This window comes from Cheilinus undulatus, linkage group 1 (genome assembly GCF_018320785.1).
Source record: "Cheilinus undulatus linkage group 1, ASM1832078v1, whole genome shotgun sequence".
In the NCBI taxonomy this organism is placed as follows: domain Eukaryota; kingdom Metazoa; phylum Chordata; class Actinopteri; order Labriformes; family Labridae; genus Cheilinus; species Cheilinus undulatus.
In genome coordinates this window covers 48783427-48803169 of record NC_054865.1, presented here as the reverse complement: position 1 = coordinate 48803169, position 19743 = coordinate 48783427, and the positions used below count along the sequence as shown (strand labels likewise).

At 40.1% G+C, this 19743-nt stretch overlaps 1 protein-coding gene across 6 annotated transcripts in view; it reads left to right on the top strand.

Annotated features, from left to right (window-relative positions):
• nav2a (neuron navigator 2a) overlaps positions 1 to 19743 on the top strand; it is a 249627-nt gene that overhangs the window by 219917 nt on the left and 9967 nt on the right. For all 6 annotated transcript variants that reach the window (XM_041783529.1, XM_041783537.1, XM_041783559.1 and 3 more), the window contains 7 exons: positions 999 to 1181; positions 4563 to 4615; positions 10520 to 10543; positions 12030 to 12104; positions 16962 to 17045; positions 17155 to 17278; positions 17637 to 17827. In XM_041783529.1, the coding sequence (XP_041639463.1) occupies positions 999 to 1181; positions 4563 to 4615; positions 10520 to 10543; positions 12030 to 12104; positions 16962 to 17045; positions 17155 to 17278; positions 17637 to 17827 (734 nt within the window). The remainder of the gene's footprint in view (positions 1 to 998; positions 1182 to 4562; positions 4616 to 10519; positions 10544 to 12029; positions 12105 to 16961; positions 17046 to 17154; positions 17279 to 17636; positions 17828 to 19743) is intronic.

Sequence of the window (19743 nt, the reverse complement as noted above, 5' to 3'; positions counted from 1 at the left end):
ATGGGAGGAATTCCTGCTACTCCAACCTTCTGATGAAAACTCTGAAAGAACTTCATTTCAAGACTTTTTTGTTTAAATTTTGATGATTACGGCAGAGTAAACGCTGTCAGCCATCTACAAGGAGATTTTAGAGACCTTCACACTTCCATCTGCTGACAAGCTTTATGGAGAGACTGATTTCCTTTTACATCAGGACTTGGCACCTGACCACAGTGAAGCCAAAACTACCAGAAACTGGTTTGCTGACCATGGTTTTAATGTGTCTGATTGGCCAGCAAACTGGTCTGACCTGAACCCCGTAGAGAATCTCTAGAGGAAGATGAGAGACACCAGACTTGATAATACAGACGAGCTGAAGACTGCTATCAGAGCAACCTGGGTTTCATAACACCCCAGTAGTGCCACAGACTGATTGGCTCCATGGCACGTCACATATATGCAGTTATTTGTGCAAAAGGTGCTCCAACCAATCAGAGTGCATAAATGAGCAGAATTTTCCAGAAAGTCAACATTTCTGTCTTATATTTTTTTTTGGTCAGATGTTTTGTACTATTCTAAAATTTTGAGATAGTGGGTATTTTATTTTTGTGAGCTGGAAGCCATAATCATCAAAATTAAAACAAAAATGTCTTTGAATATTTCACTTTGAGTGTGATGAAATGGGGAACTTAAAGAGATAAATCTAAGATATGAGATATGTACAAGTAGGTTAGGTCAATAAAGATAAAGAGAAGGATCTGTACAGTAATCAAAATTAAATACCAAACATATATGAAAAAGGTTGAATAATAATATTGAAGTAGAATACAGGAGCCTGAATTGTCTCTCAGTACTGGAACAGTTGCATTTTAAGGCAGTTTAAGGAGATTGCAGTGGATTACAGGAAACCATGCTGTCATTTTTTTAGGTATTAAGATGCTTTATAAACTACACGGTAAATCAAGAACACCAGCAATAAAAAATCTTGACCTGACTTGAACCATCTCTGATTTCCACAGCCTCCAGCCCGACCTCAACAGCTCAGATCAACCTTGCCGGCATGCGCAACAACAGCCTGACCAATCAGGACGTCTCTTTTGACCCGTGCAGTGACAACCGACTGAGAAACTCGTGCATGTCACTCGATGAGAAGACTCGCACCATGAGCAGGTCGGGCTCCTTCAGGGATGGCTTCGAGGAAGGTAAGAGGAGACGGATGGATGATGAATATTCAGTGAGTCTGTGTGAGTCCAGGCTGTGTTTTCCTCTTCATGTTTGCTAAATCTGAAATGAGGTGTAATCCTTTCTCAATCTTTCTATGACTCTGAAGCCCCCCTCCATCTTTCTTTTTCCACATCATTGTGCCAAAAGAATGATTATTCCATTTGTTTAGGGAAAATTAGGAGGGATTACACCCGCTCCTCTAAGAAAAGCCCTCCATCCCTGCAGAAATCCATAATCAGCTTTAGTGTGCCTTTGTTTTTTCATAAGCTTGTTTATGAGGAAAAGTATCCAGCAGGGCTTTTCCCACCAGCAGGCGGATTCCGCGCTCAGGCGATTTTACTTTGCTGGAATCGATTCAATCCTCAGAGCCGTAGAAACACAATGCTTTGAATCAGAGGCAGAAAATGGGCACAGAGCACCTAGTATTAGTGATAGATGTGATATTCTGCACTTAAATATTGCTAAGAGCAATTTTTAGTAGAAAAGCAATGCTTTTCAGTAAGCATAAAAGCTTTTTCATGTATGTAGTAAGTTCAGTCTTTTTTCCTGGTTTATAAGACATGACTCTTAGCAGAGGCAGCATCCATCACTATGGTTAAGATCAATAAATGTCTTTGAGAAGTTGTCTAACTTTTCCCTCACCTTACCATTTTCTGTTCCATTGAAACAACTCTGCATAGAGCCATCAGCACATGCAACCCTGACAAAAGTTTGACCGGCAGAAAAGCAGGGTTTAATATTCATTTTTTTTGATGGTTGGGGGACTGAACCCCATCCCTGGCCACCCATACTTTTGGAATCTAAGATGGACCAATGTACTTCACACAGTGACCTGTTAGGTCTTGGGTTGTATTCAAATATCAGATATGAGTAGCCTTATTAACCTTGCAAGGCAGATAGATTTGCCAGACTCCATGTCAGTCATTAGGAAAATCCCTCTTGCAAAGTTCAAGTCTACAGCAATTGTGCCTGACTCAAAAACAGTTCAGACCAATTATGGTCATTTGAGGAGAATCAGGCTGTATCTAAGGGGGGGGTTTAGTTGTACTGAAGGCTCATAGCAACGGCTGTCAGCGGTGTAGCGTTTAGCTCGGATGTAGCTATAGTATAGTTGCAGTTTTATCAGAACTGGACCACATTTCTTTATGAAATAAAGAGCAAAGAACAGCATCGGAAGCTTTGCCATGACAGAAAAGGTGTTGGGGTTATCCACTATAACTTTTGACCATGCCGATCCAAACCAAGCCACTTACTTTGATTTACTTTTCCATTACCAGTTTGGCTGTGCTGGTCTAGCCCCTACTGCACTATGAATGGTCCTGCTCTAGAGCAGGGCCCAAGCACACCTGCCCCCTTCCAAGCACAATGTGTTGACGTTACAGCAGTTCGTCATCATTCAGGGATGCCTCACAGCCGTGTTGAAGTAACAACTGCTGCACCAAACTTTGAAATACCTGCTGGATTACCTTTAGAAGAAGAAACTTTGAAGTTGAAACAATGGGTGTTTTCTCTTATTCTGGCAGAACAAAACAATGCTACCTGAAGCACAGCTATTTAACGCCATCCACTCAAAGTGCCACATCATCAGCCCTAGATGTGCCCTCAGATGGGTAGCTCAGTAATGGTGGAAAGCAAAATCACGCTGGGCTGCTGTACTGAGTCAAACCAAGTCGAGCCAATGGGCTCAATGCATTGGAAAAGCCCCAAGTGTGCCAGGGCTACTGGGGTGGGGTTCAGTTGTACTACCTTGTATAGCTCAGGTTAGAACTTGAGTTTAGCATGCCTAATACCTCATTCTTTCTTGTCGCTCTGATTGGCCCTTCATAAATGTCACTGAAAGAGTTTTTAGTCCAATCACCTTCAGGGAATTTTTAGAAAAGTCATGGTCTTCCCTAATGCTGTAAGGTTAGGCTTAGATAGAAGTAAAACTCAACAGTATTTGAATATTTCTTTAAAATTGTGTGATTATTTTCTCTGGGTTACACCTTTGACAAACCTGCATAATGCAGAAAACTTGAACTAACACTATAATGAATAAAACTGAACTGAAGTGAGTATTTTTACAGAATTAAAAAACAATTTAACTTAACTGAATTTGCCAAAAAAAAAATCTGAGTCATTAACAAGATTTTCAAAACAAAGATGATAAAATAATTCATTTAAGTTCATCAAATCATTAAATTTCATTAAGAAATCAATAAGGGTTAATTACAAAGTAGAATAGAATGTTAGATCGATGCCTGATAAATGCTTCTTTTATTGGAAAGCCGCGCAAACACAAGTAACATGCACATGCACAATAACCCAGACCCAAACTTTTTATTACTTCACCCCCCAGCAGCATTTGTGCTCCAGTCTTTTCCAGCTCCATGACGCTGTCTTCCCTTTCAGGAGAGGAGATAATTACAGGGATCACAGTGAGAGGCGTGAGAGAGAAGTGATGACATACAAGAATCCTACAACATGACTTTCCCTCTCTTTGTGTGCGTGTTGGCTCTGAGTATGTAGGTCTGTGAGGGCATGCACTCTGCGTCTATGTCGCTGAGGTGTTGAGTTACCTGACCGTTGGTTGATTGACAGGACAAAAGTCACATCATCCGCCCAACACTTTGTCCTCAGTGAGAGTAACACCACCACACTCTGTCACCTCATCCTCTGCCCTCAAACCCTCCCGCTCTTCTTCAGCTAATACCAGTGAAAACACATGTTTTTATCTCTTAGACACTGATGGCCAGTTTATTTTCCTTCAGCTGAAGATGAATAAAAGTGATTCTTTCAGCTCTTGTCGATGCATGTCTTAAAACAATGACTAAATCCTGCACAGACTGATTGATGAGATCAGGGAATATTGATTAATATTCTTCATTCCATGTCTGCTCAGTCACACCTCACTGTCTAGACCAAATTTAGATAAATGTGAGTTCAATAAACTAATGAAATAATGTAATGAAATAAAATGGGCCCAGCCTCTCCGTGTGGTCGCTGACATCACACTGCTGATCTGTGCTGATCTGTCCTGTTCTGCTCCCTGTCAGCAAACAAAATGGTCATTGTGTCCTCGGCTTCTGATGTGTGATTAGCAGCTGAGTCATTAGCGCAGTAATGCTGCGGCTGTTATTATTGCGACACAGCCCGGCTGTGACATGAGTGAAGGAGTTTTATCTTTATGACTGCAGAGCTGCGGGAGGGGGCAGGGAGACGGCGTGGAAATACTGGGAGGAACGGTGTGCAGGAGGCAGGGTTGGAGCAGGCTGGGTGGTTTGGAGTAGAGGACTGTGGGGGGTCTGTTTTTAATGAGTGTTTGGAGTACAGATGTGCTGACTAATCCCTACTTTTACTTGTTGTTTTTGTCTTTTTAGTTCATGGATCATCACTGTCTCTGGTCTCCAGCACATCTTCCATTTACTCCACTGTAAGTACATAAAATATCAAAAGTCAAATGAAGCTGGATACCATGTGCATTCCTCACTAATCCTCCAGTATAGAGGCTTTTTTCAGCATGCATTAATTCTTGGGTACATTTTCCACAATAAATCAATGCATTTCAAAACAAACTTTATCTGAAGATGCTTGAAAACAATAATAAGAAAAGATGATAAACTGCACCAATGGAAAGCTGTCAGGGCAAGCACACGAAAGAGCACCTGAGTATTTTTGAGGAGCAGTGCCTTGCTTATGGGGCACTTCTCAAGCAACCAGACCAGTTCCATGCTGGTCAGTCAACCATCAAGTATCCAACCAAAGTAATGTCAGTTAAACACAAATATTTAAGGTTAAATAAGTGACCACCTAAATATTCACCCCCTCTAAAGTGAGTGACCTAATTCGACAGAGGTCCAGCTAACTGGTGCTAGTAATCTCTCAATTAGTAAAATGGGGATCACCTGAGTGCAGAGAGTGTCTCAAGTGATTGTCTGTGTCTGGAAGATCCAGTCATTAGTTGGCCAGTATTCATGGCTACCATTACACCAGGAAGACAAAACAACACTCCAAGCAGCTCAGAGAAAATGTGATTGGAATGTATAAGTCAGGGGATGGATACAAAATAATTTCCAAGGCTCTGAACATCCCAGAGAGTTCGATTAAATCACTCATCAACAAATGGAAGGATTATGGCACATGTGTGAATCTGCCTGGATCAGGCAGTCCTCACAAGCTGAGTGACTGTGCAATAAGGAAACTAGTGAGAGAGCCCACTAAGACTACTCTGAAGGAGTTACAAGCTTCAGCAGCTGAGATGGGAGAGACTCTGCATACAACTGCTGCTCTGGTTCTTCACCAGTCAAAGCTTTATGGGAGTGTGGCAAAGAGAAAGATGCTGTTGAAGAAAACTCACATAAAAATATCTACTAGTGTTCCACCAAAGACATGTGGGAGAATCCATGGTCAGGTTGGAGAAAGTTCTTTGGTTGGGTGAGACCAAACTGGTGCTTTTTGGCTATCTGACAAGATGCTATGTTTTGTGGACATCAAACGCTGCACATCCCTACTGTGAAGAGCTGTTGTGGCAGCATCATATTGTGGGGATGCTTCTTGGCAGCCAACCCTGGAAGGCTTGAAATGGAAAATCGTATTCAGTCTGCAAGAGAACTACAGCTTGAGAGAAAATTTATTTTCCAGCAAGACGATGACCAGAAGCATATGTTATGTTATGGAGTGGTAGAGTCAAAGCCAAGACCTCAATCCAATAGAGAATTTTGGGTAGATTTGAACAAGGCTGTTCATGCCTGATCCCAGGGAGTTTTGCAAAGCAGAGTTGAGGATTGCATTGTTCAGATGCACAAGCCTGAATGAGACCTATCCACATAGACTGAGTGCACATGGCCACCCCTGCAGATCAGATATTTTTGACTAGACGTTGTACAAATGCACTTCATAGGTTTGAGCTTTTGCTGTGTGTGACCACAATTTTAGCCACGGATATTATTGTTTTCCCCACATTTCCTATCCATTTCTCTTTTAATAAATTTGTCATAAATTTTAAAGATAAGGACAAGAAGGAACAACCATTAAGATCTTAAAACAACAAGTATGTATTACCTGACTCTTTGGTATGGATGTTTACAGTAAACCTGGATCTAAACTGCTTTGTGCAGTATTTCTTGCTCTCCTTTATCATTTAAATCAGAGACCAAGAATAAGAACAAAACAGAATAAGACTCTGGATGACTTGAGTACTGTGTATTAAACAGTTCTCAAATCTATTTGTACCAACTTGTCTTACAAAGCAGCAGACTTTCTAGAGTTCATGTGGTTGCAAAATCCACATAGAAACAAGAGCAACCGGTTTGTTCTTTTGTCTGAGGAATTATGAAATATTGACAACTTCAGTTGGCAAATCTTCTGTTTTACATTTACTCTTTAATCCATTTAGATGTCTGACTCAAACACTTGGTGAGAAAAAAAGTCTACCTTTGGCTCTAAGAACAAACCTTCTGAAGACAGCCCACAGCAGCCAATCACAGCCTAGTCCTTTCAACATAGCTCCTCCCTCCTCTGTGGGCTGGTTTACTCACCTGGGCAGGTGTAGCAGAGAAACTCTAAGGCAGTAGAGCGTTGCTCTGCACTGCTGGTGCTTCAGAGCTTAAAGAGAGAGAGAGAGAGACAGGCTTTAATCAGAGCAGAGGAGGCAAAATGATGGCGACTTTATCGATGACGGGCACTGTCACATCCTGGCAACAAACGGTAGGAATGGATAAAGAGCATTAGAGGAATAGAGCTTTAAATAAAAAACCTGTGTGTGGGTATTTCTTTCTTATTTGTTTGTTTTTTCATGTAGAGCTGGCTGGTCTGTATTCTTTTAAAACTCTAGGGTATTGCCTAGAAAAAAAAAAAAATGTTTTACTGCCTGTTTTACACTCTAGACTTTGTTTTTTCTGTTTTTGCCATTGCTTATGTTCAACAACAACTTTTTTCTTTAAAACAGAAACTTTTTTCTGCCTCTGTCATGATGCATAGAGCTCACTAGATTTCATCAGAGTAAGCTCTCAGTGTTTTGTCTCTGTGTCTGACAAACAGACTCTGTTTGTGCGTGTAGGATCAGCTGGTTATGCGGGTGTGTGCGTTTGACTGACAGCTCTGTTTGGGTGTGCAGAGTATGTGTGGACAGATGCCACTTTGTAAAACATCTACTTACGTTACAGAGCACATGTGCTCACACACTTTGACGCCATACAGTAGTCAGACTGACACGACAGGCTGGTGAAACATGTTTAAGAGCTCAGCGGTTTGGAGGTGGAGCGACAGCAAAAATCATTAATAGCTGGATGTTATGCTGCTCTGCTTCTTTTGCATAGTAAACAGTGTTCAGGAATCCCATGGTTGTACTTATATATGATCAAATATCAAGAAACTTTTCACCTCCTGAGACCTGAGCTTTTATTTGGTATGCATTTTTGAGATCTCCTAGTTATTTGGGATGAGTAGGACCTAATAGGTATAATAACTAAGCTTTGCATTTTTAAAAGAAGGCAGTTCTAGATAAGAATGATGGAGGGTTTTTATTTCTCTATAGCACAGTTAAGACACCATTGTGTAAAAGCAAAATGGAAAATTTTACCAAATTGATGCAAAAAAGTTGGAAAAACCCTGACAAAAAAGCATTTATTTTACAAAATTCTCCATGCCTGCATATATCAAGGAACACTCAATATCTACACTTTTTTCAGCAACATTTTTGGGGAATGTATCCCATACACATAAAAATCCATAAAGAGGAAGTGTTGTGCATTTTAGCCCCTCCACAGGTGGAGCTCTGTGCTCTCAGAGTCGACCAGTAACGTACAAAAGTTGTTTCAATGAATTCTTTCTCACAGGCAAAGCCAAAGGAACTGGAGCTTGAGTCACTTTTTGCAGTGCTATCAGTAGAAGAGGACAGATGTTTTAATGCATTGCTAGAACAGTATAATCAATCAAAGAGCAATACTACTTCACTGCTTTATCTATTAATAATGGTTCTCCCCATTTCATTACCATCCTAGATGCTAATGCTAATACTGCTTTGTTCTGTTCTCTACCAGTCATAGCTGTTACAGCAAATTTTCACATATTGCTGCCATCATAAATATATTTATAGCGATTTCATAAAAATGGAAGACCATTTCATGGCTTGAGCAGCCTTGAATTTGTCTTTCATATGATGTTTTGCCATTTCCCTTGTCCCTCTCCTCTTTTTGCTTTTCTCCCCTCTACCCCCCTACTAGGCCTTTAGCACCCCAGTGCAGCTTCAGCAGAGAGCTGTCAACCTGAGTTGAGAGCTGAGTCTGGTCTACTTAACAGTCCTGCTTTAGTTTGGGAAGGTTTGTGTCACCACTGTAACAGGGCTAAATACTGCTAGAGCTGTGCTTATGGTGATTAATGCTGGTCTTTATTATGATTATGTATATCTTTATAATAATATGAAAGGATAACACTTCTATTATAATTGGCCACAATAAAGAGTAAGGTCTAGACCTGCCATGTTTGTCAAGTGTCCTGAGATAACTGTGGTTATGAATTGGCACTATATAAACAAATATTGATTGATTGAGTCTTCATCAGAGTCAAAACCAGGTATTGACTTTGATGAAGATGTCGAAATGTTAGACCTCTGCACCTGATTAAATTTTATAAAGTGGGTCATATGCTCCAGTTTCTTCTTTGGATTTGCCTGTGAGAAAGAATTCATTGAAAAATCCAAAATAGTGTTCATGTCTCTGTGCATCTGACGATGTCCTTATTTGAACTACTCTGCCGTTTTCCCCTTCCTCCTTCATGGACTCGAGCTGATGTGTCAGTCACCTGAATCAGTGAGTGTTGCATAGGTGCACATTAATAGGGGCGCTTTACACCCAATACTGCATACTATACTGTCTCCCTGCTCTCCGATAGGAAATAAGGATGTTGCACTGATGCAAGCTAGCATTAGCAAAACAAAAAAGCTCAATTCCATTGATTTCTATATAGTATCCTTGCAAGCAATGTAAGAAGATGCAGGGTGAAGCAGTGCGACATGGCACAACATTTTTTCCTCTCTCTCTTGCATTGAAAAGGGTGAGGAACAAGAAGGGAGGGAGATGACAAGGCACCAGGTGTGTCTACCAGGAAGATTTTCTTCACTTTCCTCACTCAGTAGACCCTGTCAGCCCATTTAACATAGAGACACTAGCTGTGCTTTAAAAATATCTGTGTCTGAAGTGGGTTATACTCTGACTTCTGTTAACATGGAGGCAAATCTATTCCGCTCAAAGCTGTCAAAGGCTTGTGAATACAAAGTGGCACAGTCCCGTTTGAAATTGGAATGCTAGATGTCACACTATTTTCATGGGAAGCCTGAAATTCACAGTGTATAGTTAATTCAAACTGGGCTACTGACGGAAAAGACAGCTCAACATTTCAGGGAGTCATTTTGTACATGCACTCCTGCATAATTCTTTATGTATAACAGTGTTGAACCATGTATTTGACACAATAAGCATGGAAGAAGCTGTCTCCTAGCACTAAGTCATGGTGTCAGACCACACTGGTGTAGCATTGCAGCATTTCTTGAAATTATCGGTCATCGCTTTGCATCTTTGCATGATCCTCAGTTAAATACACTGGGAAGAAGTGCTTTATATAGTAAATATAGACTTGCAAAAATGTTTGAGAATATAAAATAGTTATAATTTAAACTGTTATTAGTTATGATTAACCATTGAAATACAGCAGTCAATTACAGTTAAAGAACTTTAATGGCTCAACAGCCCTACATAAAAGTTTAGTACCTAAATCCAGTGAGTCAGTAAGCTAGCCAGATTTTAGTCTATAAATAGAACGTCCAGTTGACTACATAACAGAAATAAGTGGCACAAACAGCTGCAGTGTTTTAATAAAACATTTCCAGATGCAGTCTGAGTGCAGGTGTAGCTTGTTTACATGTAAATATGGGTGTTACATGTTTCCGTGTTTTGCCAAACAGCAGCACTAACGGCTGGGTGTGTTGTGTTCGTGCAAGCGTTTGTTTTGCCCACTCTCTCTCTGTATGTGTTTTCCTGCCTGTCTTTTCTTACTATTGTTCAGTGAGCTGCCTATAGAGACAATGAACTTGCTCTCTCTCTTACACACACACCTGGATATCCCAGTGAAATGCCTTCAGGAAGAAATCTCTACTTTCTAGACATCTTACACCAGACGATCTCCACAGTTTATAAAGCGTTCCTCTCTGGAGCTAATAAATCAAACAGAGTCATGTGCATGATGCTTGATGTGACCTCGGGCAGCTCACGCTGCTCTTCTTTTTCATTAAAGGTGTACTTCCTCTAATGATTTTTTCTTCTTCTGATGTTTGTTTTTACAGAACGAGGAGAAGTCTCAGTCGGAGGTAAGCATCATCCCGCCCACATCCCCTCTCCCCTGTTTTCTCAGCTCTTTAATTTTCTGTGTGCAGAAGCCAGACTTGTTGGAACATGGGGGCGTTTTCCTACTTGTGTCTGGTTACACATGTTAACTGTATTGTGCGTGACCCTGTAGCAGGCTCTTGTTCCTTTCTGAACACCTGTGTACACCTGTATGTGCTCTTTTATGAACCCAGTGCTTTTCATCACTTAACCTCCACATATCTGAGCTCTCATCTGGGAGTCTCCCTCATCCGTTGCCCCAGTTTTCTTTTTAATCATGCATGTTTGTGTTTAATGCATGCTTTAATGAAGTAGGTTTGTATCCTTGGAATATGTGTTAAAACTGTGCAATATTTCAAGTTTTTAAAGGTATATCAATACATTTTGAAACTAAATATAGACTTGATTCTATCTTTTATATTGATATAGCTTATCTTGATGATGTTCATTTAAGAAATGTAAAAGATACTAGCCCTAATGCTCAGTAAAAAGATAGTTTAAAGTAAGAACACTTTCATTAATTTAAAATATACTGATGAAACTACTGACATACCTAATATGTGCACAATGGAGAAATATCACAGATTTTGACTTGAGCATTTTAGTCTTGATTTAGTCACACCGAATAAAACTAACCTGCTTTCCATCGAGTTTTTAATCATCAAAGATCTATTTCAAGCTAGTCTTAGTCTCATCTTCCTCTTGAAAAAAAGGCAGTCAGCAAATATTTCAGTCAGGTCTACTTTGTCAAGAAACACATGATTTGCAGTTATAAATATTTTACTTTATTAGCTGTTCTTCATTTGCATTTATTGCCATTATTCATATTTGGCATCGTGGCTGTTCTGGGGTCCCCTTGCCCTTCCAAGATCCTACGTGGAAAGTATCGAGCAGGAACAGCATTTCCTGTGCCTACAAGGAAAGCCTGAGGCCGGGAGAGAAGCAGCAAAATACCCAGAGCAGAGCAGGCGTCAATGACAACAGAATGACCCAGATTAAGTCAGAAGCAGAATAAAGGAGGAGCTGGGGTGAAGGAGGGTAGCAAGAAGCGGCTTGCAGATCAAGCAGTACAGCGTAACCAGGCTAGACCAGTTTAATTTTGGCAGCCTGAGTGCAGTTAGTCAATAGCATGCTTAGAGCAAATCAGCTGGCCATCAGCCAATGAGTGTTCAATTTTCAAGGGATACATTGTAGACAGAAAGCATCCAATGCTAGACAATGCAATACCTGATGCTTGCATGCAGTCAGCACAGAGTGTAGGATTAATTGTATTGTGTCTTTGTTGCTGGTATCAAACACGTTTCAATATTGTTTGATTTTAACTAGACCCATAGGAACATGTAGAATTCTGGTATTCTGGTGATTGACTATTTAGATGTACTGTATATGTGTATGGCCTTAAAGTTTAAGCTCCCTCAGTAAGATTTTTGTTCCATGTCACTCAGCCCTAATGTGTACTTATGTCCTCAGATCCGAAAGCTGCGCCGGGAGCTGGATGCCTCCCAGGAAAAGGTTTCTGCCCTGACAACACAATTGAGCGCCAATGTGAGTCAGCAAACACACAGATTTCTGAAGAAGTTCATTTACAACTGTCATGTTTGAAAAGTTCATCATGCCAGTAACATAGTCCGTCCTACACTCAATAGAATCTTTTTTTTTCCTTTTGAGCAACAAAGCTCCCCAAAATCCCTAAATCTCTATAAGTAAATAAGTAATACACCCATTTATGCAGTTTGACTCTGTGTTAGTGTTATAACATGATTATTTTAGCTGTGTTCTCATGATCTCAAGAAATTTAAAATTTATCACTGGAAAACCAGAGCTGCCATCCTGAGATACACGAAACAACCAAAATTAACTTGATATTACCGTAAAATGCATCAATATTTTTATGTTCATGCATGTATTACAATGACTGTTGGCAATCAAAATCGTATGCAGTAATTTAAGAAACATTTTGACGATATAGGGCTAAATTGTATGCTGCAATGACAAAGGGAGTCTCAGCGTAAAAAGCTGTGAAGTTTGGCTCTCGTCCCTTCTGAAGCACCCAAACACATGCGAGAACATTTCTTGATATTCATCAAATAGTGAGCAGATAACTCCCGCAGAGCACTTTGCTCACACAGGGTATAATTTCACATCTGGCAGAACCATCAGAAAGTCACGTTAAGCGTCTGCAGACACGAACCTCTCTGCCATCCTGGCTGCCTCCTGAGTTGCACAAGTCTTGCCACGCTCGGCTTGTAATCTGCCACCTGAGTCAGAGCGCGCTGGAGGTTCAGCCGTGGATTAGAGATATGGAAGGAAGGCAAAGGTGTTAGATTACAGCCAGGAGTCAAGTCTCAGCACACAGACTGTCCCAGATGTGGACTGAAGATTTACAGCTGATGACGCCCCGATACAACAAGGTGTTGTGTGGCTGTTGACAGACAAACACAGACAGAGGTGCTGTAGTGGGGGGTCATAGAGGTGGAGGAGGGGCTTGGCCCAAATATTTAATTAAAGGTGTTAGACCCATAATGAATTATCTGAACACACCTTGGAGCACCCAAGGCAGAGAATCCGAGAGTCTCCTACTCAGAAAGTCACGGCTGAAATCCTGTCAACAACACGTTACTCAACGCTCAATCACTTTCCCTGCAGGCGTTTGTAATGTTTAAACCCTGACATAATGGAGTGATGGATGACCACTGCTCAACGGTGTGTTAAAACATGCAGAATCAGCTGAAAAAATAAGGGTTTCAAATAAAGAATCTTTTAAAACCTTTAGATATGTTGGTGAGAGTTACAGTCATCTCAAAGCTGGCATCTACTGTTAATTTCAGTGGTTGAGCAAAACAAAAATGGTGAAACTTACACTGCAAAATATCAAATCTAACTACCATTTGCAGTTTTTATGAGCCTTATTCACCAGTAAAGTCCAGATAAACATCCTATTTTTGGCATGCATTGTTTGTTAGAAGAGAAAGAACTGCAAAGGGTTTGACTTTTGAGTCTTTTGAAATAAGATGTCCTAACTAATAAAGTTATGGACATTTCAGGGATGTCAGGGATGGCCCTGGATGCACATCATATTTAGAAAGCTTGATGCTAATACAGAAAAGTGAATGCCTTTCATTAGCTAACAGAATTCACACAGTGATAACAATATTATCTAAGATAGTGGCCTCTGTTTACAGTCAATGATAGCTTCTTAACTTTTCTACAGTGGGTGACACAGCTGTGTCGTTGCTTAAATGGCTAGCTTAAGTGCAGAATGTGACGGTTGCACATCTGTAGCAAAATTAGCAGTAATAGAAAAAGAAATGCAAGACTGATTTCTGAAATAAAAACCTGGCCACAACTTTAACTTCTTTGCAGGTTGCTCATTGTGAAGCTTAAAAGACTCATCATTCAAAAGCTTAAATTTACAGACTCAATCTCATCACCCTGAGATGTAGAAATAATAGAAGGTTCAATGGCTTTTTGATGGAGTTTAAAAACATCATGATTTTAATCATGCAAAGTGTCCTGTACAATATCAAAGGCTTCCTGGAAATGATGGATAGCCTGATGCTGCGTAGGAGTGGAGCACAAAAGACAGTGTCATCCACGTATAAATGTAGTGGGAACATGATGACTAATGCTGTTTATATAGAGTATAAATAAAAGTTTATTGGCTAAATGTGAACATACAATGCATTCAGAAAGTATTCAAACCTCCTTCACTTTTTTCAGTTTTGTTATGTTGCAGCCTGATGCAGTCACTTACATTTGTTTCCCTCATTAATCAACTCTTAGTTACCAGTGATGATGAGGTGAAAACAGAATTTTATTAACTTTTGCAAATTTTTAAAAACAGGTTGGATGAGGCCCGTTGATGGACAGCCATTTTCAGGTCTCTCCAGAGATGTACGAAGGGTTTAAGTCAGGGCTCTGGACGGGCCATATTCACAGAATCAACCCTGAGCCACTCCTGTGTTGTCTTTGCCGTGTGCTTAAGGTCATTGTTACACTGCAAGCTGAACCTTCAGCCCAGTCTGAGGTGCTGAGTGCTGTAGAGCAGGTTTTCACTGAGGCTGTCTCTGTACTTAGCTGCATTTATCCATCTCTCAACCCTGACCAGTATCCCCATCCCTACTGAAAAGCACCCCGACAGCATGATGCTGCCACCACCACGCTCCACTGTTGGGATGGTATTGGGCAAGCAATGAGCGGTGCCTGGTTTCCTCCAGAACAGTTCAATCTTGATTCCATCAGACCAGAGAATCTTGGTTCTCACAGTCTGAGAGTCCTTCAGGTGCTTTTTCCAAACTCAAAGCAGACTTTGATGTGTTTTGCACTGAGGAGAGGTTTCCATCTAGCGTATCTTTTCCTGATGTTCGGAGGGGGCAGCATCCAGTGCTTTACCAACAGCTACCACTGATACTATTTAAGTGCCTTAACCTACAACATGGTGTACATGTTCCTCAGTTATCTGCTTGTGTTAATAAATGTTTGTTCCCCTTTGCCCAGTCTATAGCCTCTGTTGTTATGGCTGTGTCCAACACACCAACTCTTTCACAGTCTGTTTAATATGTCAGCCCTAAGTTGTATAAAATCAAGTTAAAGCCTAAAAATCCCTATAACTGAAGTCAGAAGACGAAGATGACTCCACATTGCCATCATTAAAGTCTCTGGCTGCTCTATGAATGAGTGATTATAGCTTAAAGGACCATTTCTGGTAAAGATGATGTAAGGGTTTGGCTTCAGTGCTGTGTTTGTAGTGTGGGAAACCAATCCATCTCTATGTGACCCACGGGGGATATTTTTTTATTAAAGGGCGCTTTTATTCTCATGACTGTCTGAAATTGGTTCTGTTTTTATTTTGCTGCCAAGATTAATGGACTGATGTCATATTTGGGGTTTTAGCCCCAAGGTTGCAGCGGTTGTATAGACAGTGCTGACGCTGTGTCAGATGCAGTTGGAAATTTAGGATCGTCACATACTCAGCTCCGAGGTTGTTAAAGCCTAGTGGAGATGTCTGCACGTCTTCTTGTGTCCTTAAATCAAAACTATCCACAGGTTCATTCTGTCAGAAGTCCAGTTAGCTCCCAGTTTGTTTCCCCAGCTAGTCAGACTAGTTTTACAGCAGCAGTGAGCAGCACATGGTCGGTTTGTGGTTCTTTTCAACCCCTTTTTGATGCAGCAGACAATCAGTGAATTCACTTAGATGTGGTCAAGGTTTCCCTGGTCCCAGTCTGGCTACTACTGTAGGAGAGGCTTATGGGGAAACACTTTCTTTTTGCAGGTGGGGACTGCTAGACTCAAATATTTCTGTTTCTAAGTTGTTAGAGAGTTTGACACCATTTCTGTAAAAATGCATTGTTAAAGCAGAGTGTGAACCTGTGTACTAAAGTGCAGTCACTTGGGATCTAAATTCCCAGAATCCTCAGGCCCTCATATTATATATCTTTTTAACAACCTCAAAGTTGTCCTCTGGTCACTGGTTTGACTCTTTGATTTGTAGCGGTTTGGTGTGCCCTTTCCTCCTCATGTTTCCTCTCACTTCAGCCTTCGTTACAACACTGGTGAACTCAGTGTTTGAGAAACACTGTGAGATTTCCTTTTTGGGTGCCATTGTGGTGGATAAGTATGAAAAACTGCCCTCTTTGGTGCACTGTAAGTGAACAAACTTTGATAAAGTCCCCCAATTCTGGCCTCTAAGTGGACAAAATCTATCAAAGTGCCATCCTCTGTGCCCTAGAGGATATAAATTTGAAAATATGCCCTCTTTCGTGCTCTTAAAGTGTACAAAATTTGACCAAGTGCCCTTTTTGGTGCACTCTAAGTGGACAAAATATAACAAAGTACCCTCCCTGGTGGCCTCACAGTGAACAAAATCCAACATCTTCTGTGCCGGAAAAAATTGACAAAGGGCCCTCTTTGGTGCACTTTAAGTAGACAAAATTTAACAAAGTATCCTCTTTAAAGCTTTGCTATTTGATACAATTTTTAAAAACTCCATATTTGGTGCTGCATATGTTGACAAGTTTGAATAAATTTCGCTCTACGACGTGGAAAAGTGGAAAAAAAATTTCAACGCCATAAATAAATCAGTATTTAAATAGCTTTATTACAACCTTTTAATAACTTTTTGAGCTTTAGTGCTCTGCAGCATACAGCAGGTATCCTTCTTAATATTTTGGCCCCTGCTCCTTAAGCATCCTAGGTCCACCACTGCACCAAAACAAAGACAAAAGCCCCAAAATAATTTTCAAACAAAAAGAAAGGGATTGCTCAAGAATCAGTTGTTTGATACATATGTTTTTTTTCCTGGTATTTCATACCAGAAAGATTAAAGAGAAACAAATGCCTCTTGCTGAAGCATTGTAAAGCAGATGTTTTAACAGTATTGTATCTCATATATTTCTCATGCAGGCTCACCTGGTGGCAGCTTTTGAACAGAGTTTGGGCAACATGACCATCAGACTGAAGAGTCTCACCTTAACAGCAGAGCAGAAGGTAAAAGTCATCTCCATGTGTTTTTAGATGGATATCAAAATACACTTAAGGAAGACATAAAAAGATCCTGATTGGATGTTTTGATCATCATGTCTCTCTCTTTCTGCAGGACTCTGAGCTGAATGAGCTGAGGAAGACCATCGAGCTGCTGAAGAAGCAGAACGCCGTGGCTCAGGCTGCCATCAATGGAGTCATCAACACACCTGAACTCACAAATAAAGGAGATAGGACAGGTAAACGCAGAAACTTCTCTAAACAGAGAGATTTCAAGGCAAAAGCTGATGTTATTTCATCAGCATTTTCCATCAGTTATGATTATTTTTATACAAAGACAATATTATGTATGATTTAGGGCTTTTGTATCAAAGTAACTCTTTCAGAAGTGCAAGCATCAGTGCCAAACTAGTGCAATGCAGTGTGACGTTTTAGCCCTGCTGCCCAGTTCCTGTTTTCCTCTCTGTTGCTTATTCTGATGGGTGAGGAACGAGGAAAGAGGGAGATGACAAGGCACCAGCGTGGATCTGCTTTCACTGTTGATAAAAGACCAATTCATGACTATAAATGTTTCTTCCCCCACCTGCATCTCCTCAGCGGGCAGTAACGGCAGTCCACAACAGCAGCAGAAACAGCAGCATCAGCAGAATCAGCAGCCAGACCTGCGCATCAGGCGTCAGCACTCGTCCGACAGCGTCAGCAGCATCACCAGTGCAACCAGCCACTCCAGTGTTGGCTCCAACATGGACGCCGATGCAAAAAACAAGAAGAAGAACAAGAAAAACTGGGTAAGATGATGGGTTTAACATTTTATAAAGACTGATGATTACAAAGTATGAGAACTTAAACTCTTCACATCAATTTCTCTGTGTCACATCTTTGGGTTTCTTCCTTTTAGGCGTCTTTCTCTGGGGAAAAGGTGAATACACTCAGGATCTATTCATAGACCCAGACATGTAATACCAAGTCATGATTGATTTGATGATTTGCAGTCAAAAACAACACAAGTTTTGTGTTAAAGTGAACTAAAGCTCTTCTGCAAATCACCAAATCAATGCTAACATGCTAGTAATTAGTTCTTTTTTGTCAGCTCTTTTTTTGGTTTTACAGAAGAGCGTTTGTGTCAGACAGGAAATGAGAGGGGGAAGATTTGTTTCGTTATGAGCTGCAAGAAGAGTCCAAATGACAACCAGAAGTTCAATTAATGAGAAATAAAGTCAGAAGGTTGAGGATGATGTGGAAATACAATATCAGAATTTACTTTATTTTCCATAATGACTTATATTCAGCATTTCAACTTTCTCTTCCCCCTTTTTGGCTTTTTATGCTGAAGTTTCACAATTTTTCTTGACTTCTCAACTTTTTTTGTACACATTTCACCTTTTTTTTAACTTTTTTTCCTGACAGTTGGACTTTTGGATTGACTATAATTTTTTCGGTCCTCCACATTTTGACTTATTTTTATCATATACATTTTGTTCCTTGATTATACATCTTTTCCATCAACATTTTCACTTTTTATGTTTCATTTTATTATTATTTTTTTTTATTTTTCTAGTTTTTCTGTTACATTTGTACCTTTTTCCTGACATTTGAATTTTTCTTTATTTGATTCTTACTTTTTCTCTCAACATTTACACATTTTTTCTCCTCCATATTTGATTTTTTTCATCATATTCAATTTCTTTCCTTGAGTGTCTATTGTTTTCATCAACATTTAGATTTTTAAATACATTTATGATTTTTCTTGTTTTTTTAATGTTTTTTTTCACATTTAGAACTTTTCCCTGACATTTGGACTTTTTTGTCTTGACTTAAAATTTTCACTCTTTAGTGACCAAGATTTAGACTTTTTATCTCCACATTTGTACTCTTTTTAACACATTTAGCCTTTTCTCAGCTTTTTAAATTCTTTTCTCCACATGATGACTGGTTTTTCTTCTCAACCTTTCTAATATATTTCATATACTTTTTTTCATATCTACTTTTTGAAAACTTAATTTCTTCATATTTAAACTCCCCCGCCCATTTTTGGACTTTTTCTCTTGACATAGGTTTTTTATCTCTCAACATTATGACCACGTCTTGACTTTTGTGTTTTTTCATGACATTAAAATCTTTTTAAGTCCACATTTCGACTTGTATCTTGAAGTGCATGATGAAAATAATTCCTTCCTCCTCTCATTTGTGTCTTATTCATGTCTGGCCCTAATGCTCTCCTGTAGTTTTAGCATTGGTCATACATTGAAACATCTTCTTCCATTCTTCTACTTAAACTAAAATATCATGAACTTTTGTTTCTGTCATTGCTGAAAGGCTTTTCTGTGCTCTGGAGGAGGTCATGTCAGAGATGACGACGTATGAAGCTCTCCTACCTCTATTTTTGTCATGCTGTAAATTGAAGCCATGTTGTGTTAGCTGCCCGTCGTGGTCACAATCTGATCCTGATGTTGAGTTTTAGGATGAGCGGCGTGGTGCTTTGTGTTAGCTGTAAAAAGACACAAGCTCGTGTCGAGTTTCCTGCTTTATGTCTTAGTGATAATAAACCATCCTCCCGTGTGCGTGTGCTTCCAGCTGTCACAGCTTGTGTAGATGAGACCCCACAGGTGGCTCCCCATGCAGGTGCTCGTACACGGTGTGATGTGAAGTGTAGCTATGGGGGCTGTGTGTGTTTAAAAGTACTTAATGGATCATCAAAGGCCTT